Below are 27,057 nucleotides of genomic sequence, written 5' to 3'. Positions count from 1 at the left end.
TGGTTGGCTGGTTCTAAGTAGTTAGTTGGCTGGTATTAGAAGGATTTTGGGCACTTTTTAGCTTGTCAGGCTCGGAGACCCTCTTAAACCAACTAAGATTATAGCAAACCATTTTAGGATAGTTTTAGTAGTATAAGTAAAATTAATAATGTATATGAAATTTCAGTGCTTAAACATTTCTAACCAGAATTTTGAGTTGAACTTCAAAATAGAAATTGACAATCATAGTGTGATTATCTGGGACAAGAGGTATTAAAATAAACTAAATAAATCCTGAAATATGCTAATCTTCTTTTAGCAACACTAGCAACAAATTTAAGTCTTTGTATAATACAATGCTTAGATGTTAAATGGATTTACTCAGAGAAATAAGAAACATTTGGTGTGACACTATAATAAAAGGCCAGTCACTTAGATCCTCTAGAAGTGATTTGCTAAAGCAGGAAAAACAAATAACATCTCTGAAAGACATCAAGCTCGTTGTCAGTTTTTGTGAAAATATGGTATGACACTAGTCACACACAAAAACAATTATTTGGCCTTCTTACATTTATTTTTTTATAATTAATACATTAAATTCATTGTTGCCATGCATGTGGCAGGGTGGGACAGTCAGGTGATTTCAGTTTGGCTACAGATTGATATAAAGGAAGTGAAATTGAATATAGTGTGACATTCCATCATATTGTGAGACAGCATTGTACAACATTTGATGAATTAGCCACACCATAATAAAGTAAATGGGTTGCATGTATGGAAAACTATGTGCAGCAGTTTAATAACTTAACATTTTTCAAATCAAGATTTTCACATCAACTGTGACTGTGCATAACAAGAGCATTCAAATAGCAACAGCATGAGACTGATATTATAAAGACTAGTTCTAGTAGAGTGCTGAGAGAATGAGGAAGTGTTCGAGAAAATAAATAGGAACAAAAGCATTAGTACAGACCAAGATTTTGCAATTTACTCAAAAAAAATAAATAAAAATAAAATCACTTAATTTCCAAAGTTTGGACATTCAGTCATCTGTGAGATATAAGGCTTGTTTTTTGCCTTCCCCAAAATGCCTGTGTCCATTGTTTAATGCCCTCTTGTAGAAGGGTCCTGACCTATTCCAAGGTTGAATAGATCAGACATGTACACACACACACATGTCAGGCTTCATTAAATTGCATAGAGTACATCATAAATAAACATAATGTTGGACATTGATGCTAATATTCCATTAAAGCTGAATAAATGGAATACTGCTATATTATGCTGTACTAAAGCAAACAAAAGAAATAAAAGACAAGGCAATACACAATTAATTTACATTAATTTTACAGAATCGACAATAATAAAGTCAGTATTTATTTTAATGTTGGCACTGTGTTATTGTGTACAATACTGGTCTTTAGCCTGTAAGGTGGTGTTTCAGTTCAATGGTACACTGTCATTGATGTAGCTGTCCGTCTGTGTGACCCTGTCTGTCTGTCTCGTTTCCTGTCCAATCTTTGACTGTCTGCATGATGCATCTCACCATACTCTGTCAGAGAAAACTTTTCTACTACTTTTCTGAGAAGCAAACACTTGAGTAGAATACATTTAGGAAAATGTAAAGAAAAAATGTATTTGAAAAATCTTTCATGCATACACACACAAACAGTATACACCTACACAGAAGTGTTATGTGGGGAAGTCTTTCATCATGGCTAGTGAAAGATTGTGGTTTTATCTGTCCGTTGACCAAATGGAAGTAGCAGCAGCAACATGCAAATATGGTGTCTGCCACTTTGTATTTGCATGCACTTAACATAACTGAACAAGGCCTTGTTAGGCTAATAGGAAGTGTGGGGGCAGTTATGATAAAGACCGATATGATAAAGATCTCCCTGGCCAGTGTGTGTGTGTGTGTGTGTGTGTGTGTGTGTGTGTGTGTTTCAGCTGAGTTCTCTGAGTTAAGATGAGGGCAGTGAAATAACACAACAGGGTGTGTTGCAGAAATGGCACGTGCCTAAATTTGAATTGAGAAGGTTTAAGACTTCGATTTTAAAATGATGCCTGTCACGCTTCAGGCATTCTCAGAAGGCACTGTCAGTTTGACACTAGGAAATTTGCTTAAACGTATTTGACTGCAAAGACTGTCATAGCCTGATTTTCAGTGTTTCACTTCCCTATGAATTGTTGCTTTTGCTTTTGAAAATATATTGTGTCCATGTATAATCAATAGACTGCCTTCTCTGAGAGAGTTAGACCTAAATTAAAGCACCAAATCTAATTGTAGAAGTTTTTCCATACACAATTCACTAATTTACAAATGTGAGAATTAATGTAACAATCCATCCATCCTTTACCTTCTTCCTTCATTCTATTATATCATCTTGTTAGAAGTATCACAAACCACAAAAACCTGGTAAGTGTGAATCCACCACTAAACTTAGAGTTAATTCCTGTGGCCAGAGAGATGACATGTCAGCAAATATGAATTGTACTTTTAAGTGCTTGTGTAGCTATTATTTTGCAATATAATTATATGTTGCTGTGTTGTTGTGTTAGGCTGTATCCTTTAGATCTCCATTCCTGAAAATTTGTAAGTAGGAAACAGACCTGCATTGGTTTTTATAAAGGTTCAACAATTGTGTTTGTTAGTATTGATGAACTTTTTTCTACTTGTTTGTTTGTGTGTGTGTGTGTGTAATAGCTAGGCCAGTGCATTATATGTTATAGGGTCAGAGGAAGTGAAGTTGTATTCTGGGTAAAGCCTCCTTCCTGTGGGCAGTGGAAGGGCCAATCTGTAGGGTTGGTGATAAGAAAGTCCATAGACTCTATGCTGTTCAGTATGTGAGTGTGTGAGTAAAAGTATTGGGTAATCATATCTTAATGGACCGAAAAAGGAGTTTAGGTCCATGTTATTAGTATAGCTTTAAATTGCTGGTACTAAGTAAACATATTTGGTATATTAAAAGTATGATGTTCAAATGACACTCAGCAGAGAAAATTACCCTAAATATATTTGGCTACACTGGAAAAAAAAAAAAAAAGTATTGAATTTACTTAATTCAATTTAAAAAAGTTACTCAGAGGTCCTTAGAGGACAAAAATGTCTGCGTCAAAAAACTGCCATAATAATATTATATATTAATATTATTTTCCACTTTCAGTGAGTTAATTTTAACCAACATCAGTCCTGATCATAACAAATATTCAAATATTCATTCATTTTCAGGATTTTGATCCTTTAAATGCCAGTTTGTTTATATAATGCCACTGTTGTTTTTATTAAAAAAAAAAAAAAGTTAAATTAAAAAAACACAAAAAATGAATTATTTTCTATATACTAAATGCTAAAGGGATTTTTTTTTAATTTTTTTTTTTGGATTATCACAGTCTGGGATATGTCAATGATTAGTAACAACATTGATTTTGATGCATTATCATTTTTTTGTGCAGCGTCAGATAAAAAAAAAAAAAAACGTCATGGTTACTTGCGTAACCTCCGTTCCCTGATGGAGGGAACGAGACGTTGTGTCGATGTAGTGACACTAGGGGTCACTCTTGGGAGCCCGAGACACCTCTGGTCTTTGATAAAAGGCCAATGAAAATTGGCGAGTTTTATTTGCATGCCACTCCCCCGGACATACGGGTATAAAAGGAGCTGGTATGCAACCACTCATTCAGGTTTTATGCTAAGGAGCCGAAAAAAGGTCCGGCCATTTCAGCGGGTAGTTCAGCATTGTGGCAGGGGGGACACAACCTCTCGTTCCCTCCATCAGGGAACAGAGGTTACGCAAGTAACCATGACGTTCCTTGTCTGTCACTCACTCGACATTGTGTCGATGTAGTGACACTAGGTGTCCCTATACAAAACGCCACAACTGGCTGAACTGTGTTACGTGAACTGGCAGTGTGTGACGGGCAGACCACTGTGTGCCTCGTAGCCAGCACACCAGGCCGACACGTAACCTCCCCCAACATAGTTATGAGTGTCGAACGGCCCCTTGGGGACAAGTCGACTAACCAAAAGATAGAGACAGGCTAACCCAGTCGTGGCCTCTTTTACCCTTCTTTTTTTTTGCACTCCCTAAAAAAGAAGGGGGATTATCCGACTGGGCTGCCAGGTCTAGTCGGGGGAAGTCCCTCCCAAGGGGAGGACACCGCGGAGACCACACCTCGCCCAAAGAGAGGGGGGGATATTTAAGTGGAAAAATACGTCACATGGTCTTGCCGACCATATGGAGAGTCTTCAAGGTAGATCCTACCCAACGGGGGAGGAGTTACTACAAACATGGAGACTGGGGCAGAGGGGCTCTGCCCAAGGAAGACACAGTTTGCCAACAGGGAAACGAATTAGCAGAAGATATACATCGCATGGGGTTTTACCTTACAGGGAACCGCCATTTGCGGAGCACCTACCCCAGAACAGGGCTCTTAGTTAGCACGTGTACTGGGCCGGCAGCGAGTCTCTCCGAAAACCCGACTGCCACAGGGATCGGAGGAAGTCAACCAGGGAACATGGTTTGTGAACACTACTGGGAATTATTGGTGCACGTCTTCAGCTCAAAAGAGGTGGAAGGCGCTATGTGCAAGCGATTACACCCGGCCGGCTATCCCGGGCTTATCTGCTTGTATTGCATGCCACTACCTGGGACGAAACCGGTTCCACCCGGAGGTTGTAGAACCATGCAAAGTTGTTGGGTGTTGCCCAGCCTGCTGCTCTGCAAATGTCTGTTAGAGAGGCACCCCTGGCCAGGGCCCAGGAGGCCGCTACACCCCTGGTAGAATGGGCTCATAGCCCTACCGGGGGCGGCATGTCCTGGGCGTGATATACCATAGCTATGGCATCAATGAGCCAGTGGGAGATCCTCTGTTTGGAGACAGCGCTTCCTTTCCGCTGTGCACCAAAGCAGACAAAAAGCTGCTCAGAGATTCTAAAGCTCTGCATGCGATCCAAATAGATGCGTAAAGCGTGCCCCGGACACAGCAACGATAGAGGGGGGTCTGCCTCCTCCTGGGGCAGCGCTCGCAGGTTCACCACCTGATCCCTAAAAGGGGTCGTGGGAACCTTGGGCACATAACCTAGTCGGGGTCTCAGGATCACGTGAGAGTAGCCCAGACCGAACTCCAGGCACGTTTCGTGACAGAGAACGCTTTCAGGTCTCCTACCCTCTTGATGGAAGTGAGCGCAGTCAGGAGGGCAGTCTTCAAGGAGAGTGCCTTAAGCTCAGCTGACTGCAAAGGCTCAAAGGGGGTTCTCTGTAAACCTTGAAGATCTACAGAGAGGTCCCATGAGGGAACGAGGCGTGGTCTGGAGGGATTCAGCCTCCTGGCGCCTCTCAGGAACCTGATGATCAGGTCGTGCTTCCCTAAGGACTTACCGTCGACTGCGTCATGGTGTGCTGCTATGGCGGCAATGTACACCTTCAAGGTGGAAGGAGACAGCCTCCCATCCAACCTCTCCTGCAGGAAGGAAAGCACTGATCCAACTGCACATCTCTGGGTGTCTTCCCGTCAGGAAGAACACCACTTAGCAAACAGATGCCACTTAGAGGCATACAGGCGCCTCGTAGAGGGGGCCCTAGCCTGAGTGATCGTGTCTACCACCATGGGTAGTAGACCGCTTAGGTCTTCCGCGTCCCGTCCAGGGGCCAGACATGGAGATTCCAGAGGTCTGGTCATGGGTGCCAGATGGTGCCCTGTCCCTGAGAAAGAATGTCCTTCCTCAGGGGAATTCGCCAGGGGGGGCTGTCGTGAGGAGCGTGAGGTCCGAGAACCACATCTGGGTGGGCCAGTAGGGTGCTACCAGGACGACCTGCTCCTCGTCCTCCCTGACCTTGCACAGGGTCTGTGCAAGTAGGCTCTCTGGGGAAAACGCATATTTGCGCAGGCCAGGGGGCCAGCTGTGTGCCAGTGCATCTATGCCGAGGGGGGCCTCGGTCAGGGTGTACCAGAGTGGGCAGTGGGAGGATTCTTGGGAGGCGAACAGGTCCACCTGTGCCTGTCCAAATCGATTCCAAATCAGCTGGACCACCTGAGGGTGGAGTCTCCACTCACCCCTGAGGGTAACCTGTCATGACAGCATGTCCGCTGTAGTGTTGAGGTTGCCCGGGATGTGAGTGGCTCGCAGTGACTTGAAGTGCTGCTGACTCAAGAGGAGGAGACGGCGGGCGAGTTGTGACATACAACAAGAGCACAGACTGGGCCTTGGCGGTTGACATATGCTACCATTGCCGTGTTGTGTGTCCGAACTAACACGTGCTTGCCCTGGATCAATGGCCGAAACCTCCGCAGGGCGAGCAGAGTTGCCAACAACTCGAGGCAGTTGATGTGCCAATGCAGTCGCGGGCCCGTCCACAGGCTGGCGGCTGCGTGCCCGTTGCAAACAGCACCTCAGCCCATTTTGGAGGCATCTGTCGTGACCACGATGCACCTGGAGACCAGTTCTAGGGAAACACCTGCCCGTAGAAATGAGAGGTCGGTCCAAGGGCTGAAAAGACAGTGACAGACCGACGTGATGACCACGCAATGTGTCCCATGGCGCCATGCCCATCTCGGGACTCAAGTCTGAAGCCAGTGCTGAAGCGGTCTCATATGCATCAACCCGAGCGGGGTGGCTACCGCTGAGGATGCCATATGCCCCAGGAGCCTCTGAAAAAGTTTCAGTGGAACCACTGTTTGCTGTTTGAATGCCTTCAAACAGGCCAGCACCGACTGGGCACACTCGTTCGTGAGGCGCGCTGTCAAAGAGACTGAGTCCAACTCCAAACCGAGGAAAGAGATGCTCTGAACCGGGAGGAGCTTGCTCTTTTCTCAGTTGACCCGAAGCCCTAGTCGGCTGAGGTGTGAGAGCACCAAGTCCCTGTGTGCATACAACATGTCCTGAAAGTGAGCTAGGATTAGCCAGTCATCGAGATAGTTGAGAATGCGAATGCCCACTTCCCTTAACGGGGCAAGGGCTGCCTCTGCGACCTTTGTGAAGACATGTGGAGACAGGGACAGGCCGAAAGGGAGGACCTTGTACTGATACGCCTGACCCTCGAATGCAAAACGCAGGAAGGGTCTGTGTCGAGGAAGGATCGAGATGTGGAAGTACACGTCCTTCAGGTGTACCGCCACAAACCAATCTTGATGCCGGACGCTTGCCAGAATGCGTTTTTGTGTCAGCATCTTGAACGGGAGTCTGTGTAAGGCCCGGTTCAGTACTCGCAGGTCCAAGATTGGCCGCAACCCACCGCCTTTTTTAGTACGATGAAGTAGGGGCTGTAAAACCCCTTCTTCATCTCGGCCGGAGGGACAGGTTCTATCGTGCCCTTCCGTAGGAAGGTAGCGATCTCAGCGTGCAAGTTAGCAGCGTTTTCGTCCTTCACCAAGGTGAAGTGGATACCGCTGAACCTGGGCGGGCGCCTGGCCAACTGAATCGCGTAGCCGAGTCGGACGGTCCGGACCAGCCATCGCGACGGATTGGAAAGCGCAAGCCACGCATCCAAGTTCCGCACAAGGGGGACCAAGGGGACAACGTCGTCGGACGTACCGGCAGGTGGGGCCTCGCGGCAGGGCAGAGCCCGAGGTGCCACACCATGTCGTGGCCGTGCTGAGTCTAGGGACATCGAAGCACTTACCTGGCCCTTTGTGACCATCCCCGGAACAGCCTGGGATGGGGGAGGAAGAGGCCTGTCCTCGTAACCCGTGGAGACTGTCACATCGGGGGCGGCTGTGTGCCACAGCTGGGCCTCAGGGGCGGGAAGACCACCGCTGGAGTGCCAATCCTGCAAGGAAAAACCCGTGGACGGTAGTCGTGATGACGACCATGCACACTGGGTCTGTGACACAGGGAAGAGGGAAACCGCTCTTTTGCTGAACTGTTGGGTACCACAGCCATTGGGCATGCGGCGAAATCAAACAAAAAGGCAACAAATGATTCTCCACCTGGCCCTCCACCGGGCGATGGAGTAGTCTTCTTACCAGCTCCAGGTGAGTGGGTTTCTTTGACCCTGGGTCGCCCATCTCAGGGGCGCTTTGATGACCTCCGTGGGTTCTTAGCAGCCGACTGTGAGACAGGTGGTGTCTGCTTCCTGCGGTGGGCTCCACGCCGGGGCCGGGCCGAAGGGGCGGGCTGTGGCGGAGCTGGTGCAGTCACCGCAGGGGGACGCCCTTGGCGACAAGCAGACAGGGTGCGGGATCTTGAGCTGGATATGCCGGATAGCCTCCGTCTGCTGCTTCACCGCCGAGAACTGCTGGGCAAAGTCCTCGACGGTGTTGCCGATAAGGCCAGCCTGGGAAATTGGGGCAGCAAGGAACCGTGTCTTGTCGGCCTCACCCATCTCGACCAGGTTGAGCTAAAGGTGGCGCTCCTGGACCAATAATGTGGCCATCGTCCGCCCGAGAGACCGTGCCGTGAGGTCAGTCGCCGAGGGCAGTTCCTGCATCAGATCTGTGGCGGAACTACCCTCGTGCAGGAGAGCCATGACGTGCAGGGCAGAGGCGACTTGTCCAGCAGCGCTGTAGGCTTTAGCCGTCAGGGACGACGTCAACCTACAGGGCTTGGACGGGAGCTTAGGACGTCTGCGCCAGGTATAGCCCCTGGCCGCCACGTCATCAAGAGTATTGAGGGCGGGGGAACTGAGGAATCGGGGCCGGTCAGTAAAAGGTACCCCCCATGATTTCGTCAGCTCCTCGTGCACTTCCGGGAAGAAAGGCACTGGAGCGGGGCGTGGCTGCTTTGAGCGGCGCCGCGAGCCCGGGACCCAATCATCGAGCCGCGAGGGTTCAGGGGAGAGCGGAGGGTTCCACTATATCCCAACACTCGCGGCCACCCGGGAAAGCATGTCCATCATCTCTACATCAGCCTGTGACTTGGCAATCGTCCCTGAGGGGGGGAGCCCAGCTGAGGCTTCTGCATCCGACTGGACAAGCCCGCTCTCCGATGCTGCGCTCGAGAGCTCATCATCTTCGCGGGCTCCGAACAAGAGGCCAGACTCGCCGTGAGACGAGCCGGCGGACTCATCCGGAAGCCCGACTGGGGCAGACGAGCGTGCTGGGGAATGGGAGGTCCACGGGGGGATACCCGGAGGAAATTTTGAAGCCAGGGCTCCAGGATGAATTTTATGCTTTAATGGCACTGGGATCAAATATTGCAGTTTTAATGGGTTTCATTGGGGACATTTTTGTCCTTAAGGTCCTGAGTGTAACTATTTTTTGTACACAGTGTATTATAGATGTATTATAGGAACTGAGGTTGAAATATCAAAATTCTCCCAAAAATACACACTTTTGGCAAAATTTATGCCGTTGGCATTAACACAGCCAAAATGATCAAAAAAATTAAAATTAAAAGACAAAAATTTCCCGAAGGTTGCACAAGGGTTAAAAAATATATGTAGCATTTTTGCATCACACTTTTTAAGTAAATTCAACTTATGGTCATTTTATGTCAGCATTAGTAGAAAACCTTTGTTAGATATACACAAATGTATCAGTTCATTCATCTTTATTTACTTAAAATGGTGTGCCACATGAATAAGATTTAACAACTAACAGAATGTTGTTTCAAATTAACTTTAATATTGTTTCTACCTAATTTAATTGGCTCAAAAGAAAATAATGACGGAGGTCAGTCATCAAACAATTAATTTACACACTGAAAAAAAACCCCGATTAGTTGGTTTCTTTTGCTTAAAAATCCATAAAATTAACATTTTAAATGTATCAAATATAGAACTGAGGTTGTGGGGAATACCCATGAGCCCTTGCGCTTGAATAATTTAAGACTGTTTGTTTGGTCAAAAAGAACTTATTGGGGCATTTAATTAGTTGCTATTAAGAATTCATGGAGATTTGAGCTCTTTTTAGTATTATTAGGGGGCCAAGCACTGAAGGTGCTGGAACCCTATAGTATTTGTTAGGATTTTCTTATTGTTAGGGGTTCAAGCCTGAAGGGCTGAAACCCTATTGTATTTGTCAGAATTTTTATTAGGAGTTCAAGCCCGATTTCTCTGATTTCATTTACGTTAATAAAACTTTTTCATTTTGAATTTTCTGAAAAACTCACTCCTAGGCCGTTTGTCTGAAATGCACGAAAATTGGTATACATCATCTACAGAACCTCCTGAAGAAAAGTTATCAAAAGGATACATCAAATCATCCCGAAGATATTACCAATACAGTTCCTTCAATAGAACGCACTTTGATTCATTGATCAATATCTACTCAACGCAAATGCCAAACTTAACAAAACCCAATACATAGGCCATATTTAGGATGCATGCAAATTTCGTTCAATTCTGCCCATAGCAGGCGCTACAATTAAAATACTGTAATAATGCCTCAGTTGTTTGATCGTCAAAGTTCAAATTAGATATGCACCTTCTTTGGTTCAAGTGCTAACATATCGTTACCATATTGATTCGACAAATCAACAAAAATTGCCGCCAGCTTCCAATCAAATTTCAGCACCTAATAACTTGAACTGTCAATGGCCGATGGTCATGAAACATATTATACACAAGAAGGGTCTGTACACGAAGCTGTGTTTAAAATTTTGTGAGAATCGGACACATATTGGCACTATAATAAGCCAATTTACGTTGTTGCTAATAACCCCATAGCCGTATAGGCTAGAATAATTTTTTTTAGATTTTCTGAATCCTTCAGTGCCCCATAATGATATGGTCACATGGATTTTCATTTCCACAGGAAAACTTTTTTTATCACGTATATTTTCTGGAAAAACCTACTTTTTCAAACTTGTCCTAGGTCATTTCCCCAGTTCACACAAAATATTGTATACATCATCTAGAGACCCTCCTGAAAAAAAGTCATTAAAAGAATTGTGATATCTCAAATAGTTTGGAAGATATAAGCAAATATGTTTTTGGGTGTGGCCTATAATGACTAATTGGCCTGTATCTTGTGAACAAAATTCTCAAACTTGTTATAATTTAAAATACATGAACAACAGAACATTCTAAGGTTGTGTGCAAAATGTCATTAATTTGTGATGCTAGGTGGCGCTATAACTTATAATCCTATTTGTGCTTCTGTGAAGGTGGTTAAGGTTTGAGTTAGGGTTTGGGTTAGAGTTAAGGCCCGGGTATCCTTCGTTTTTCTGCGTTCCGGTTGGATCAGCTTGTCGTGCAAAATTTGATACGTTTATGATGCTAGGAGTCACTGTAATTTAAGAAAATAATTTTTTGAATGGTGATAAAAGCAGTTGAAAAATGTGTCCACGGTATCCACAGGATCTATTCTGTCAAATTTGGCAGTTATTGTCTTGTTCACCAGAAAAGTCTGATGACATGACAAATTTCACCAATTTCTGTTTTCAGCAACACTTATCAAGTAATTCAACACTGGAGGACAGTTCAAGATGTAGTACCAATTTTGTCCACTAGAGGGAGACATAAGATCGGTAATCCTTGAGAGTCTTTAAACCTGTCAAAGAGTTCCCTTTACTTTGCTGTGCGTAATGTGTCAATGTGTTTATAAATGATAACAGAAATAAAATCTAGCCACAGCCAGTCATTGTGAATCAGAAAAATCAGACAAAATAATGTGCTTACTGCTATATTCATCTAATTTGCCAGATGCACTCCAGTAGTCGAAAGCACAACATTCTGATGATCTAATAGCCTGTATCAGCCATAGAACTTGTTCACAGTAACGGTATATTAGATTTTTGATGGGAATGAAAACAAGGCTGAGATATAGACTGCATGGCCTGTATGAAGCCATTTAAGGGTTTTAGGTCACATTTAATATTTACAGCTTGTGCGTTGTGGAGTTTCTTGTCTACTGATTTAAAAAAAAAATTTTTTATTTTTTATTTGGGACCATTATTTTTTCAATGTTTTGTCTGCATAATGATCCAAAATGTTTTAAACAACAGTACAACCCATTGAAGAAACTATAAGTCTGTCCCTCACACTCTCATTTTCACCTTGTGCTGCATCTGTCAAACGTAGAAATGCTGTCTGCACGTGATGGGTAGAGCAAAAGGCATTTACACTTAATGCAGATGTTTACACGGATACAGACGTATTGCAGCACTGATATAAAAATGTATAATTATAAAATGACCATCACCATGACACAGACAAGCTCATGTTATCACAAAATCACCAAAACTTACCGCAATGTGCTTTCTTAAGTTGAAGCTGTAATTTAAATCTTGAAATATCCACTTGTCTTGGTGTAAAATGAAGGCATTGCGTGGCGAAAGAAAGTGTTTGTTTTGAGCACTTGCTGAAGAAGTGATGAGCTCTGTAAAAATCAAAAACTTAAATAATGTAGGCAACCAGTTTCAGGGCTTCTTTAAGTTTTAAGGTCAAATTATTTAAATTAAGTCCAACAAACTCAGAAATAACAGAAATTTCTACACATATACCCAAGTTCAACAAACTTGCATTTTCTTTTTTTTTTTTTTTTTTTTTTTTTTGGTTTAGCTGGGCATGAATATAATGTTTTCCTGGTTCAGAAAATACAGTGTTTGGAACAATATATTCTTTGTTATACAGACTTCCATTTCCACTAATGGTCATGTGTCAGCCCCACCCAAAAAGCAGTGTAGGTGATCACCACTTATAACTTCAAAAAATTAAGTCAACTTGTGACTCCAACCAGGTCTCCTAAGCAGCCAAATTGGCCCGGTTGCAGTAACCTCCTCGTAGTCACGATTAGTGGTTCTCGCTCTCAGTGAGGCACGTGGTAAGTTGTGCGTGGATCACGAAGAATAGCATGAGCCTCCACATACTGTGAGTCTCCGCTGTGTCATGCTCAGTGAACTACGTGATAAGATATGTGAATTGACTGTCTCAGAAGTGGAGGCATCTTGTCCTCCACCACCCGGATTGAGGTGAGTAACTGCACCACCACGAGGACCTAGTAAGCAGTGGGAATTGGACATGCCAAGCTGGGGAGAAAAGGGAATAAAAAATTAAAAATGGAGTCAAATTAAAAACTGAAGAAACTTAACCAAGTGAACTCTAGTCACCCTGATATTAACTTAAAACAGAAATCATTTTTTACAGCAAGACATCATAAAAAACAAAATAAAGTAAAAACCATCTATTAATTCTAAACAATGAATTACATGTCTTAATATGTCACCATGCTTTGACCAAACACACATAAATAAATTAGATGGTTAAGTATTGCCTCAAGACAAATTACTTTTCCAATTGGCATGGTCAGTAGCAGATGCAAAACTAGGAAGTTCATAGTGCTTAGTTTGCTTAGCTTAACAGTGTTCCCACATTATTGACATTGTCATAATTTTTTACATTATTTCCCACATTAGACTCTAGATTTAGGTTCAGGTTTGGAGTTAAACTTTTAACATTATTCGATAGTTCATTTATTTTTCTCTATGGGATTGAAAGACGTATGTTTTTGTACGAGCCAACTCGTATGATTTCTTTCAATTTTGCCATCTTGCACTATTATTACGACTTGTCATTAGAATGAGTTAGATAACCCACAAAAACTTTGTCCTGGACCCTGTGCATTGAAGAGACTGCCCTGCTAGTTGTAGATAGGATGTTTGCACTTTGCATCAGTTAGATTCATCCTAGTAGTTTTTTTTTATCCACCTTCAGGGGTAGATGCAACCCATCATCATACTCTGCCAGTTGCTTTGGAAAAGAAAGGTTTCAGACTCTATTAATCTCTGAGAAGAGACTGACACATTCTTTTTACATAGATCTCATGACTGTGACTGTTTTGAACTATAGATACAGTACCTCTCCTCCTGCTCAGTTATGCTCAACAAAATAAGCGATCAAAAAGTTTTAGATTAAGTAACTATTAAAAATGATTTTCTTCCAGGATATAGATATGCATTTTGTGTATATGTGCATTTTTTCAGATTTTGATTTGTGGATGGTGCACTGAGAAAGAGTCTTCTTTTTTGAATGTTTACGTTTACATTTGTGCATTTGGCAGATGCTTTAATCCAAAGTGATTTACAGTGCATGATCTTGCTGTTGCTAGCGCCATGCTCTAATAGTAACTTATGTGTGCTTGTTACAGAGTGAGTATTAGTTACCAATAGAGAAACTGAAATCTGTAACCTGATAAAGTTCCCAGCCAACAAGCAACCAATCAGGCATTAGATATCAGTTGGATAATAGGCCAAAGAAAACATATTACTCAGCGGAACTAGGAAAGGGGAACAGGATTAAGGGTGGAACAAAGAAATGCTCATTAATGTCATGATCTGCCTAATAGGACAAAAATGAAATTATATCTGTCACCCTATCTCTCTAGCTTACACAGTACAGTTATGTTTTTCCAACTTCTTCAATGACCAGATAATCTAGATTTATGCTCTTCTCCATTTTTGAAATAAGAGTTGTTAGATTTGAGTAAACTACAGTGAATTTGAAGAGGAAAATTCCAGGACTGCTTGAGCTTTTGAAATTGCATTGTCTTAGAATGTGTATTAATAATTGCCTATTGTACAGTATAAGAACTTCTTTGATCAAATATTTCTGTATATTGACTGCTAAACCGGAGGATTTACTGTTGTCCAACTGATTTCCTACATAGCAGTGCAAGTTTTATGTCTCCTGTATTACTCTGTGATCTCTGTAATAAAATAATTTCTACTCAAATCAATATTCCAAGTCCATTTATTTACATATTTGGTAAGTAAATGTGAAATAAGTGGGATAATGCACACTCCAATAGGGTGAAAATAGATTGTGCGTGTTTGTGTGTGTCAAAGGCCTACTTTATATTCGTGATCTCCTTTTCAAATATTGTCTGAGTCTTCATGTTGTGCTTATGCAATGTAGGATATACTTCACTGCATAATTTCTGCTTAAATATTCCATATTTAATTGGATTAAAAGGAAAATATCTTTTAAAAGGATTGTCAGATAAAAAAAAAAAATTGGAATGCATCATCTACATCATGTGCAAAGGATACTTGAGCAGTTTTGAAACAGCTCCACCTATAGTTTAAAAGATAATCCACACTTGTGTGCTGCTGACTTTAATCTTGCCATGTCTCTATACCATCAACCTGACATGTCAACTGAGTGGCACTGTGTGAGAATGTCTGGTCAAAGTTCTGAGGTTGTGGGGTTGAATCACCACCTCCACAAATCATACAGTTAAAATGTCTGTTGTTATGGAGATCTTTGCATTGTGCTTACTATTGCTGGGCTTTTCTCTAATCAAATATAGATTTTCATTCTGTTGTAAAGTTACATGAATTTTGCAGCTCTGTGCTGCAGTGACCTGTTGAACAGAAAGTCGTAGATTCAAATACATCCTGAAGTGCTGTGTAATGTTGTATGTGTTTGCGCTTTGTCATATGTGATCTTTGGGTTGTGGTTAATGTTGTGCAATGCTTGCCATTTTGGTGCTTGGCCCTGTAATTGCTGCTTGCATCTATATTTTCCTTTGATATTGTAATTGTGATTATTCATTTATATTAATAGAATTTAAATTAAAATACTTGTTTTGTGTGGGGCATTTGCATGCCTTGAGAACTGTGTTCCTGAATTGCTTTACTATTTTAATTGCATGAAAAACAAAAAGTGTAATTCACATTTTGAATATATTGTACACAGTATAATTTAGATAGTGAGCTTGATGCCTTTCAACATATTTAAACGTGTCAGATTTGCCTTTGCATTCATTCACACAACTTCCCAAAAAATTTGTTGTAAATTAAAACATTTGGCCCAATGGGAGTACACCTAAATGGAATGCTGTAATTGACACTTTTCACGATTCTAAAATTGCGACAGCTGTAATTGTAATCTCGATTATTTTTTTTATTTATTGTGCAGCCTTAGGATCAATACAGTTGTATTGAATCATGGCTTATAGTGGATTTTGAAATAGTGCACAGACAAAATGGAAGTGTAATTTTCAATGTAACAATGTTTAAATGTTGTTTTCTTCCCCAGATCCCTCATGGGCAATCCGATTGTAAGTATAATCATCTGTGTAGTCCTCTTACTGCTCAAGAAAGTGTTTTATTATCATTTTGTATACATTTTAATGAGATTTTATGTAGTTTTAAGCTTAAACCAATTTTTGATATGATATTACCAACATACATTTTGGTTTTGTGTCTGTATTTAGATACATCATGCCAGTATAAGTCAAGCTCCACAACGACAGACATCACTATCTTTGTTGGAGATGGCTACTGTAGTGTGCTGAACGCCAGTATAACCAACACTTTGTCCAGTGTTATAGTGACTGGACTGCAGCCTGGAAACACATACTTCCTCAAAATCAACTGCTCAAATCTGTGCAGCGATAACTTCACCACCAGTAAGCAGTTCCTACTTCTAGTACCGATTTATCACATTTAGATTTTCAGTGCATTGAGTGCCTTTGAGCAACACGGCCACTGTTGTTCTGGAAGGCGCAAAGACAGGATATTATCTTTTTAACTTTCACATTCACAATATCACTCTTTCATGCATTTTCCCATTCTTTCAGTCACTTGCACTCTCTTAGTATTTCTCTACTCCTTGCATAGCAGACACCTCCAGCAATCTGACTATCACACAACTCAACTCCACCTCAGTGTATCTGAACTGGACGGGCCTGTTACCACTGGCCAATCAAACTGTTACTCTGCGTAAGTCACAGCCAGTCATAATCAATATTAAATCTAAAGGGATAGTTCACCCAAAAATGACAGTTTTGTCATCATTTACTCACCTTAATTTTGTTCTAAATTGTGGTGGTGATTCTGATTCATTTCATTGACTCGATTCATTTGATTCCATTCACCAAAAAGATTTGTTTCAGATTCATTCATTGATTTGTTCATTGACCATTTCTGTAAGTTTTTGTCTTTTAATGAATTCCATTGAATCAAAAGCATTAATTCATGACCAGAACAAGTCTAATTATCCTTAAATAAAATTTAAGTTACAACAATTCTGCTAAAAGACTTCAGCACTGCAAAGTGTTTAAGCATCAGAAGCGTTTCCCCACAAATGACAACAAAGCACATCTGTCATACTGTGAATGGATGACCATGACTATTTATCAATACATGTACTGAAATAGATAATACTAGCCTGCAAAATAATTATGAGTTTCAATAGCATATGTATTTCATTGTAATTTGTGGTCATCACTCACTTTTATTCATAATTAATCTGGCCCCTTTTCTTGTTGAATGAGATTGACGAACTAAACGAACGACATGCAGCTCCTCCCCTCAATCAGCTGATCCTCTTCATTAATTTTGTTAGTGAACAAGTGCCCCAGTACATTTAGTTCATTCACGAACAAAATGACTGACTGGTTCAGTGAAGTGGTGTATTAGTTCAGTGGGTCAAATCAATGATATGCTCCCTCACAGCCAGCAAGCAAATACTATTGGCTCACGTTAAAGTCAGTCTCTAAAAGCAACACAAATGGAATTTGCATGTCCAAATGTGTATTTGCATGTGTGTTTGCAATGTACAAAGACATATACAAATTTGAGTTCAAACACAATAACCATTTTCACCATAAATGGCAGGTCTAATTTTCCTATATTTTGTCAGATGCTGGGCTTAATTTTTACCAAGACATAGAAAAAGTTCGAGAAAAGCCTAATAATGTCTTAGACTGTGCACCAAAGCACAACATTTTCATTCGTAATTCATGTCCTTTTAACTGTAACTGTCATTTTTACATATACAAAATTGTGGATTAAATTTTTTTGTATACATATAAACTTCGCCCCTTTCTCTCCTTGTTAAACGCGATTGACTCGCATGCCAAACTGAATGAATAACATACCTCCTCTCGTTCAAACGTTCAGCAGATCTCGTTCACAAAGTTTACCAGTGCATTCAGTTCGTTCATGAATGAGTCTCATCTCGTTCAGACTTAAACGACCGACTCGACTGGTTTGGAAAAGAGGCATATTCATTCAGTGGGTGAAACCAGTAATATGCACACGAATGCTATTGGCTCGTGTGAAAGGGAGAGACGTCAGTGAACGAGAAATATGAGTCAGTGTATGGTGGTGAATTAGAACGATTCATTCACTTGAAAGATTTGTTCAAAAAGACTGATTCATTTACAAGCGAAACATCACTACTTCTAAAACCGTATGACTTGTTTTCTTCCGTGGAACACGAGGAGAAATTTTGAAAGATGTCCACACTGCTCTTTTAATTTCAATACAATGATAGCGAATGGTAACTGAGGCAGTCCCTAACATTATGCCTAACATCTTCTTAGTATTCCATGGAAAAAAGAAAGTCACTCAAGTTTAGAACAACATGATGACCAAATTTTCATTTTTGGGTGAACTATCCCTTTTAGTCAACATGGTGATATGATTACTTGTCTAAGTAATTCAGTAAATTATTGAGTAAAATTGAGCACTCAGACATTTCCTTGTCCCCTCTCTTGCACGCACAGGGCCTGAGCCCGTTACAAACCTGTCTGTGTCCTCTGTCACTGTGAGCTCAGTGATTTTGAGCTGGATGCTTCCAAAAGGCATTAGCCCATACTATAGAGTAACTTGGGGTGAAAGCCAATCATTCCCACTTCTCACCACTAATCAAACCTCTATGCAAATCTCACAACTCACGCCCGGCACCAAGTACATCTTCAGTGTCACCTCAGTGGCCTCTGATAACCTCACTGAGGGAGGTGCCATTGACATATCTCAAAACACAAGTAAGTAATGCTGGTAGAAGAGAGAAGAGAAAGAGGGTTTAAGGGCCATTCACACAAGAAGCATCTTTGCGTACAACAGCTAGATGTAGCACAGCGGAATAGATCTAAGGTGTCTTGAGACATGTTTTTAAAAGTTTAACTTCATCAGCTTGACAGAGCATCTTAAATATGTGCCACTCATGGCAGTGAAATGTGTTGCAGTAGTCAAAGCGCATGTTTATATGGACCTTATTAAGAATAACATCATATTTGATTTTTAACGAGAGTGAAAATGAGGCTGTGATTTAATAGACTGTTCAGCAGACATTGAAAAACATGTTTCCAAATATTTTCAGTAGACAAAAAGCTTCAGAAAACACGATTTGTGAAAATTATATGTGATCTATGAACTTTATACATATGTATACAGTGCTGCCATTGTACATACTGTACTTCTATCAAGGCATGTGACGATATTTGGTAATACGGTTTATCGCAGTAATAACATGCATGATATTGTTATCATGGCCACTTCAAAATACCGTTAATAATTATAGATAACCTTTAGCCAAATTGTTTAGATTTTTCTGATTGCACAGTATTTATTTTTTATTTTTTTCAATTAACATTTTTTATTGGTTCGTATATATATATATATATATATATATATGAGTTCTTTGTTATCTGTTAATTTAAAAGGCCATTTTGGTATTGAAAAAGTAATCAAACTTGTTATTAAGAGAACCACAAAAAGTTTGATTGTCGTTCAACCCATTTTTGTAATGTAATTCAATACTGTGATAATACCACATGCCATAATAAAAGGTTCAGTAATTATCGTTTACATGAAAATTTGATACCATCACATGCCTACTTCTGTCCCTCACAGCCTTGTTTTCATACATGTCAGAAATTAAATGGCTCTACTCTGACTAATTCTATAGAACTACAAGGCGCAAGAATGCATCCTGTGTGAACAGTCTGTGTACTGTATGTGGAGTAAATTGAACCAGGGTGTGTGCATGGATTACAATGACTGTGATTTGTACCTGCGTTTATGTTAATGAAGATGTATTACTTGTGCACAGGCCCAGCACAAGTGGAGAATATCTCTGTGCTGAGTTCCAGTAATAGAAGTGTGACTGTGAGCTGGGCAGCTCCTCCAGGTCATGTGGACTTATATGTGGTAAACATATCCACTGCTGAGCTGAACATGACCCAGAACCTTAACACCTCTGCAAACACCTCAGTCATCAGTAACCTCACAGCAGGACGATTCTACAACCTCACAGTCACCTCCATCAGTGGAATCCTGAGAAACATCTCAAACATAGTGTTGGTTGCCACTAGTGAGTCAGAAAAGCCTCATCCACTCTCTGTTTTGTCACCAGAACATAAAAGAATCTTTCTACATTTATTACATCAGCAGGATCATTTATAGTATATGTGTATGATATTTCCTCTCAGAGCCCAACCCACCTGAAGCACTTGGAGTGAGTGACCAGACAAATGTATCTATTTCTTTGTCGTGGTTGAGACCTCTCTTAATGGACAGAGTGAATGTGACTTATGAAGTGTCATATAGACTCAGCCAATCAGGGCTCAACCTAACTTTGAGTCAAACCACTTCTTTAAATGTGACCCTCGAAAGTTTATTACCGGGCAGCCAGTATGACATCGCTGTGGTCACCATTGGAGTGAAAGATCTCAGGAGCTCATTTGTTAACCTCACCGCATTTACAGGTAACACACTCTCTCTCTCTCTCGCTCTCTCTCTCGCTCTCACACACCAGCACACAGTATACACCCCAAGCACAGGATGTATTTAACATAAGATACTGATAGTGTACCCTGAAAACTATATCTACAATAAGGTTTACGGTATATGTTTAAATGGTGTGTGTGTTTGCATTTGTGTGAATGCCTGTGGTTGTTTTTCCACCAGCTCCTAATGCAGTGCGAAATCTCGAGGTTTCTGCTGTCAGCACCAGTTCAGTCAATCTGACCTGGCTTCCCCCTAATGGAACTTCCAGCCTGTTGTCCTACAGCATTAACATTGCCACATCTAAACAGACATTCAGTGCCACATCCAACAATTATCAGATTACTCAACTGGTGCCTGGTACTCAGTATAATTGCAGCGTCAGAACATACATAGCAGCTGCCAACATCTCTGGACCCTCACAATCCATACAGTGTAATACAAGTGAGTCTAAAAACTATATACATCTCTCTCTAAACCAGTAACTAAAATGACTATTGAAAAACTGTAAATATAAAGCCACTTCCATACAGAAAAGTGTTAAACATGCTTGTTTGATAATGTTTTCTGTCCTGATGAGGTATTCAAAGTAGGTATGGGAGTTTGCATTACAGTATGTGTTAATGTTGCTTTGTATTGCTTTGTTTTATATGTTTTGATATACAAGCAAAGCTTGTAGAGGGGAGACTGGGACTAGTTGTCACATGGGGAAGTTGTCACAAGGGCTAAATCTCTATACTGATAAGATTTGTAGTCCTATTTTAAGAGCGCTAGTGCTAAGCGCAGCCCTATGCTATAATTCATACATGCAAAGTCAATGTGCATAGCCAGGACATTTTGGTATTTTCGTGCAAGTATGCGGTAAGTCTAGGCACAAGTGGGTTTGGCGAAATTGTGTGCAAATTGCTAATGGGCAATTTTCTAGTCAAGTGCAATTTAATTCGGAGGTTCTTCTCCGGTTATTCCACCATCTGCTTCCTATTATATACAGTACTGTAGTCCATTCCTTGTCAAGCACCAGCAATATAAACAAAGACTGCACATTCATAAGAAGTTGGTAGAGTAAATGGACTGTATGCAATTAATTAGAAGAATAGAAATATCGACTTGCGTTCCTGTTGAATGTCAGGCATATTTCTATGACAGTGACGCTCCAATATTGAAATGCATGATCTGACTTTAGACTTTGTGCTGAAATAAGCCTGCTTTTAAAATGTCTTAGCATAATGACCTGTTTCTCAGGAAAATAGCAATTGCACTTTGCACCACTTCATTTACATACAATACACTCACAGTTTGCGCGTATACACCCACAGTGCGCATGAAAATTGCGCTTAGAATTTGCACTCTCGTGCAAAAGATGTTGCGTATGGTCGTAGAGTGTAGCACACTCATGAAAATAGAGCCCTTGGACTCAAAAGTCCAATTGTGCAAAGTTGTGTTTTCTCTAGTAGAGGTGTTATATGTTGGCTTGAAACACATAGTTAAAAACCCTCTTAAATTAGAATAATGTTTGTGAATTTTACCATCTAAATAATTTTTCACTATCATCAGATTTTTCTTATAGCCATTTGTGTAAATAAGTGAAAATAATCAAACCACACTAGCATACATTCAGGCAACTGTCACCTATATTATAAAGTCTGATGTTTTTCATAAGGTCTACATGTGTTCTTGGAACAAAGGTATTTTTCATGAAAGTCAGGTCGGGGGATGCTGTCACATTTTTTATAGGGGCAGTTTGTAACGTGTTTATTAATATGTCTAATTCTTTGATTGTACACTACTAAGCACACAATATTCATTAGCACGCGGGTCTTATGTGGAATACCTCTCTTTCAGAGCCTTTGCCAGTGACTAGTTTAACTGCTTCTCCTGTTGGCACCACTGAGATATGGCTGTCCTGGTCTCATCAGAGTGACTACCAGTCTATATATCTGTATAATGTGAGTGTGAATGGGGATCGATGGATACAGAGTAGCAATGAGACTGCAAAGGTCTCTGACCTGATCCCTGGGAACAACTACACTTTCAGTGTGCTAACTGTAGCAAACAGCATTAGCTCTGAACCAGTATCCATCTTTGCGTTTACAGGTATTACATTTCACACATAACTCGCACACTGTTGTGCCTTTTATACTGCACATTACAGCTCAATTATCAGCAATCCCATAGGTAAACTGGGAAACTCAATATTCCATGCATTTTGAATTAAAGGTATAGTTCACCCAAAAAGAAAAATGTTCTCACCATTTACTCACCCTTATGCCATCCAAGATGTGTATGATTTTCTTTCTTCTGCTGAACACAAACAAAGATTTTTAGAAGAATATCTCAGCTCTGTAGATTCAAACAATGAAAGTGAATGCTGACCAGAACTTTGAAGGTCCAAAAACAATCTGTATGATTTAACCAGTGGTTAAATCCATATCTTCAGTAGTGATATAATAGGTGTGGGTGAGAAACGGATTCATATTTAAGTCCTTTAAGTCCTTTTTACCTTTTCTACTCACCACCCAGTAGGTGGTGATATGCACAAATAATGTGAATCACTAAAAACAAAAGAAGAAAATGAAAGTGGAGATTTATAGTAAAAAAGGACTTAAATATCGATCTGTGTCTCTTAGTTTAGAGTTCCATGTTGGAAATGTAATGGTAATGCCACACAATTACCTCTGTGATGTTGAAAGGTAACCCTCTTTTTCCTCCTTTTCAATTCTGTGTTGTCAGGGCTTGATAAGGCATCAAATATTTCTGCAGTAGGAACTACTGTGAATATGAGAGTAGAGTGGAGACCGCCTGCTGGCAATGTGGGTCTTTATAGTGTCAAAATCCTTCTCAACGGAACGGTTGTAAAAACAGAGAATCGAACAAATGCAACATCTGTGGTCTTCTCAGACCTGCTCCCTGGAACTCAATACTTGGTCATTGTTACCAGCATCAGTGGACCCATAAAGCAGGACAGTGACAGTGTGCTGAATGCTACCTGTGAGACTTGTTACACACCCTGACACAAACACACACTTTAAATATCTCATGTACAAGCACTTAGAAGCACTAAACGCATACAACTCACTCTACACAGTGTAGACTAGTATATTCACAGACTTTTGCAAGTGTTTGGGCAAAGTAAGAAATAAAGTCATTTGCAGAAATAAAGAGCTGACTAATCTCTTCTAACCATTAATATTACAGTGGAAGTGAGATTAAAGTGTAAAGTCTCTCCTTTCCAAGAAGAGAAACTGTCTTACACGGTTGACACTAAATGTTTTAGGCCACACAAGAAACTATAGATTTAGAGCTAAGCATATGGTAGTACTGTAATATAACTATATAACATTAGAATAAATTCAAGTGAAAATACTTAACATAGTACAAGAAAGAACAACTGAACAAATTAATTCAGTGTTGGATCAATTTTGATATTTACTCCTCCCTTTTTTTCTACTTTTCCCTGGCCAAGTGCAAGCACACAGCTATTATTTTGATGTCAGGAATTTGTCATACTGTTTAACTTGTAACTGTTTTACTGAAACAAACTCAAGGCAATGTACTTGTAGACTTCCACTCTGGTAAGGTCATAATTTGTGTTTGTGTGTGTGTGTGTGTGAGTTGTATGAAGGTAGTGTGCTATAAATGTGGTTTATGTGGACACCCCTATTGTCCCTGTAATTCAAATGGCTTAAAAAAACATACTAAACAATGTTTGTTTGAAAATGTAAAAATGCCAAAAGGTTTCTGTGAGGGTTAGGCTTAGTGGTAGGTGTAGGTTAGGGGATAGAATATATAGTTTGTACAGTATAAAAATCATTATGTCTATGGAGAGTCCTTGTAATGATAGGAGTACCAACGTGTGTGTGTGTGTGTGTGTGTGTGTGTTTGGGAACATTATTAGCTAAAAGCTGAAGTTTGCAACCTAGTGTGTCATTGTGAGGTGTTACAAAAATTGCTGGTCCATTTTTCTTGGGTGGCCTAAGTTTTTTGCACAGTGCTGTATGTATAACTAATAGCTCAAATTTACTCCAGTTTATGCCACTAAGATAAGGAATGTACAGAATCTTTTTGGAGCATTATAAACAATTTTCCTTTTAAGTTTTTTTTTGGCCCTCTTAATCATTAAGATTTATTGTTGATTTATTGTTTATTGTTGGCCATTTATTGTTGACATATTTTTATAACTGTACAACTGAAGACAAAAAGAATGTAAAAGGATGACCTGGTGTTGCTGTAGGCCTAGTACTTCATATGTATCATCTGTGATGTATTGTTGTTGTTCCAGTGCCGACTCCTCCTGGTGATTTGTTGGTGACAGCGCAGAGCACAAACTCTCTAAACATCAGCTGGGCTCGACCGGTCAACATGATCTCAGTACCACACTACTACCTCCTGCAATACAGCAACAGCACTCTCATATCAAACACAATCAACTGCAGCTTAAACTACAGCACTGTGCCCCTCCTCAGTGCAGGTGTCCAGTACAACATCACTGTGAAAACTGTTGGTGCAATGGGATATTTAAGCTCTCCTCAGTATCTCACTGCATATACAAGTAAGTAAACAAATACTTTGTAGTTAATTCACATTTACACATATTAAGTTACACAGATGTGTTTAAATAAAACACACAATTAACTTTTTTCTCACATACACACATAAGATAAACTGGGACGTCAAAGACAGACCAGTCCAAGGATTTAGGGTTGGAGTTAGATTTGAGGGGGGAAAAAATTGAAGTAGAATGCGGCAAAACCTTCGCATTTATTTAATATACATGTTGGATGGAGTCATAATATTCAATGTTTTAGCTTCAGAAGGACAGTTAAACTCTTGATTTTTTTTGTGTTGCTCACATTTTATTTGATTAAACACTACATTCAAACAAATTCATGCTTTTCAGCTAAAACTTGATAACTTGACACAACTGTCCCAGGGCAAACCAATTCATTTTCACACTTAAAGTTGTTTTTTTTGTTTTTTTAATTTTCTAACTGCAAAAATGCCAAATAGGACAGGTACAATGAAAGAATATTAGGGGTTAAATGCGTATTTTTCAATTGTTTCCAAGTCTCCACTGAATGATTAACATATATGATACATTAATACTGTTCCTGTGCTGTCAGAAAAAGGTCTATAATTAAAATGAGTCTTACAGGTTTTTGGGATGGCTTATTACAGATATAATTTTAAAGATGTCCAGCCAGGGGTAGTAAGTTGCTTTCCTTTTTGTTTTACCCTAATGTTGCTTATTAAAGCAGCATAAAATGTATTCTGGACATAGTCCATGCATGCACTCTGCATGGGTACAGAATGTTTTAACAAATAAAAAGAAAATTCTCCTACATGGCAGTGGTCTAAACAGCTTTCTGTACTCTAGTGTCACCAGTTGCTCTGGTTCTGGTAACTGCAATGGCTTCTGACATGTGATCTAAAGCTTAGTTTATTGGTCAGGGTATTTCATGGTGTTTTTTTTTATTTGACACACTCACCATAAAAAAGCCTCGCTTTGTTGCCGCATGGTTAATGCAGTCAGTGAATAGGACACTTGGTGCTATATGGCCTAAATATTTCAACTTAAACAGAACATTGCTGAAGATGAGTTGTGTCTGTTTATTTGAATGTTCTTTCAGATCCTACTGCTGTAAGTGTCGTGAGAGTGAATGGATTCACAGAGAACAGTATATTCCTGAGCTGGCAGCAGCTGGATGTTCAGCAATATGGTTACTCTTACCTGCTCACATTCACACATCCCAATGGTACAGACGAACAGAAGACTGTGAGTAACACCACAGCACAGCTGCTGTCATTGCAGTCGGCTAGTCAATACAATATCAGCATAATTGCACAGACGGCAGGTGGCACCAAGTCTGATCCCCAGTTAATAACGGCCTACAGCAGTAAGTAACCACACTGCCCATGACAACATACTACTTCATACATCCATTTTACTGCCCAATATTTGCTACACTATATTATACTATAAGTAGTGATAAACCGATATTGGGCAGGCCAATTAATTGACCAAATCAATTGGATTAATTTATTTTTTTTGTGTGCCAATTTTAGATTATTGACTGATCAACAGAAGTGGTCATTCCACATAGTGTCAGTTCCAAAATCTATTGTCAGTCTTGTCAATGTAGAGTGTAGTGCACATTTTCTTTTTTCAAACATTTTTAAGTTTTAATTTTGTCTTTTGAATCTTTTATATTGAGTAATTATGCATATATCTTACTACTATTATTAAATTGTACTATATGTTATCATTATAAGGCCTTCGCTCACCCTGCTCTCTAGGTATTGGCATAGGCCATTTAAAAACCTATAGCGGTCGACTTCTAGTTAAATGCAGCTTATTACATCTGCACTGCAGTCAGTATCATGTTTGTGTTACAGAGCCATTTCCGGTTTCCTCTGTGCGTTCTGACATTCTGAATGTTTCTGCTGTGAGGCTGAGCTGGAACCGTCCTCTTGGGTACCTCAGTGGGTTTTCATACCAAATATCAGTATCCAACTGCACAGACTACAGTAAAAACCTGTTTACATCCTCCGAAAACATCACAATTTCAGACCTGGAGCCTGGGACCCTGTGTCTGTTCAGTGTGTATAGTTTAGCCAATTATATTTTGGGAGAACCAAAGAACATCACTGTCCTCACAAGTATGTATCATGCTGATTCCTAC

At 40.5% G+C, this 27,057-nt stretch overlaps 1 protein-coding gene across 4 annotated transcripts in view; it reads left to right on the top strand.

Annotated features, from left to right (window-relative positions):
* Positions 1-27,057, top strand: part of ptprja (protein tyrosine phosphatase receptor type Ja) — a 47,526-nt gene that overhangs the window by 7,342 nt on the left and 13,127 nt on the right. For 2 of the 4 annotated variants that reach the window (XR_007899607.1, XM_051722268.1), the window contains exons 2-13: positions 15,900-15,921; positions 16,078-16,272; positions 16,487-16,585; positions 18,376-18,636; positions 19,704-19,964; positions 20,083-20,358; positions 20,561-20,821; positions 22,220-22,471; positions 23,108-23,365; positions 24,657-24,926; positions 26,005-26,271; positions 26,771-27,034. Coding sequence is in view for 1 of the 4 variants with exons in the window: in XM_051722268.1 (XP_051578228.1) it covers positions 15,900-15,921; positions 16,078-16,272; positions 16,487-16,585; positions 18,376-18,636; positions 19,704-19,964; positions 20,083-20,358; positions 20,561-20,821; positions 22,220-22,471; positions 23,108-23,365; positions 24,657-24,926; positions 26,005-26,271; positions 26,771-27,034 (2,686 nt within the window). In the remaining 3 variants the exon portion in view is untranslated. Of the gene's footprint in view, positions 1-15,899; positions 15,922-16,077; positions 16,273-16,483; positions 16,586-18,375; positions 18,637-19,703; positions 19,965-20,082; positions 20,359-20,560; positions 20,822-22,219; positions 22,472-23,107; positions 23,366-24,656; positions 24,927-26,004; positions 26,272-26,770; positions 27,035-27,057 lie in introns of all 4 variants that reach the window. The other 2 variants (XR_007899608.1, XR_007899606.1) reach the window with 1 other exon arrangement.

This window comes from Myxocyprinus asiaticus, chromosome 2 (genome assembly GCF_019703515.2).
Source record: "Myxocyprinus asiaticus isolate MX2 ecotype Aquarium Trade chromosome 2, UBuf_Myxa_2, whole genome shotgun sequence".
Taxonomy (NCBI): domain Eukaryota; kingdom Metazoa; phylum Chordata; class Actinopteri; order Cypriniformes; family Catostomidae; genus Myxocyprinus; species Myxocyprinus asiaticus.
Note: the sequence above shows the minus strand (reverse complement) of the source record. Positions and strands in the feature narration are given on the sequence as shown.